The 1,077-nt window shown below is 50.8% G+C and overlaps 1 protein-coding gene across 1 annotated transcript in view; it reads left to right on the top strand.

Annotated features, from left to right (window-relative positions):
- The window catches only part of grin2ab (glutamate receptor, ionotropic, N-methyl D-aspartate 2A, b), a 59,233-nt gene that overhangs the window by 54,874 nt on the left and 3,282 nt on the right, over positions 1-1,077 (top strand). The window contains exons 17-18 of the mRNA XM_025058460.1: positions 16-255; positions 903-1,075. Of these exons, the coding sequence (XP_024914228.1) occupies positions 16-255; positions 903-1,075 (413 nt within the window). The remainder of the gene's footprint in view (positions 1-15; positions 256-902; positions 1,076-1,077) is intronic.

The following is a 1,077-nucleotide window of genomic DNA, read 5'->3' as shown; positions in this document are numbered from 1 at the left end:
TTTTCCTCGGTCACAGGTGAGATGGAGGAGCTGGAGGCTCAGTGGCTGACCGGCATCTGTCACAATGAGAAGAACGAGGTGATGTCCAGCCAGCTGGACGTGGACAACATGGCGGGGGTCTTTTACATGCTGGCCACGGCCATGGGCCTCTCCATCCTCACCTTCATCTCCGAGCACCTGTTCTACTGGAGGCTGAGATACTGCTTCACCGGAGTCTGCTCCGGACGACCGGGGATGTTGTTCACCATCAGCAGGGTGAGCCTCAGGTTGAGCACTGTTCATGTCACACGGCAGTTCAGGAGAGGGGCATGGGCAGGGGGCACGGGCAGGGGGGTTAAAGATGGCCCCAGAAGAGGGTCTTATTTTTGAGCTTTTCCCAAATTCTAATAAATATTCTGCCCAGCAGGGGGTGACGTCACACTGGAAACTTCCTCCTCAGAAAGTCCACAGTCTGTCACATTAAAGACTGAAAACATGTCGTGTTTCTGATCTCTTTCTTGGTCTTTGGTTCAAAACTGGAGTCGACCTTCGTTAATATATGTTTGTTATTTTAGATTAGAAATGAATTGACATGAAAAAACAAACGAACTCCATCGTCCAGTTATGACTGGGCGTCTGTGCTGAAGGGAAATATCTGTCTATTATTCATGGGTCGAGTCTCAGGGGGGGGTGGTGGGGGGGGGACTGTCTGACAGACTGCAGGTTAAGTGGCTCTTGGAGGAACATCTAGCTGCTCTCCAAGGCCTCCTCCACTCCAGTCCTCGTCTAAATTGATTTTTTCCCTCGGCTCTGAAGACACTTTGTCTAAAAGAGATTTTTTTATTTTCACTGAAAAGAAGAATGAGTTCCGTTGGTGAACCTCTGGTCGCTGACGTGGGTGTCTTCTGTCCTCTCACCTCTAGGGCATCTGGAGCTGTATCCATGGTGTCCACATCGACATGAAGAAGAAAAACCCTGAGCTGGACTTCAGTCCTCAGGCCAACATGCTGCACCTGCTCAAGTCTGCCAAGTCCATCGCCATGTCGTCTCCCAAACGCAACACGGTCCTGTTACAGCCCAGCATCCTGGACCTGATGT

Source organism: Cynoglossus semilaevis, chromosome 9 (genome assembly GCF_000523025.1).
Source record: "Cynoglossus semilaevis isolate Cse_v1.0 chromosome 9, Cse_v1.0, whole genome shotgun sequence".
Classification (NCBI taxonomy): domain Eukaryota; kingdom Metazoa; phylum Chordata; class Actinopteri; order Pleuronectiformes; family Cynoglossidae; genus Cynoglossus; species Cynoglossus semilaevis.
This window is presented reverse-complemented; position numbering and strand designations above follow the sequence as displayed.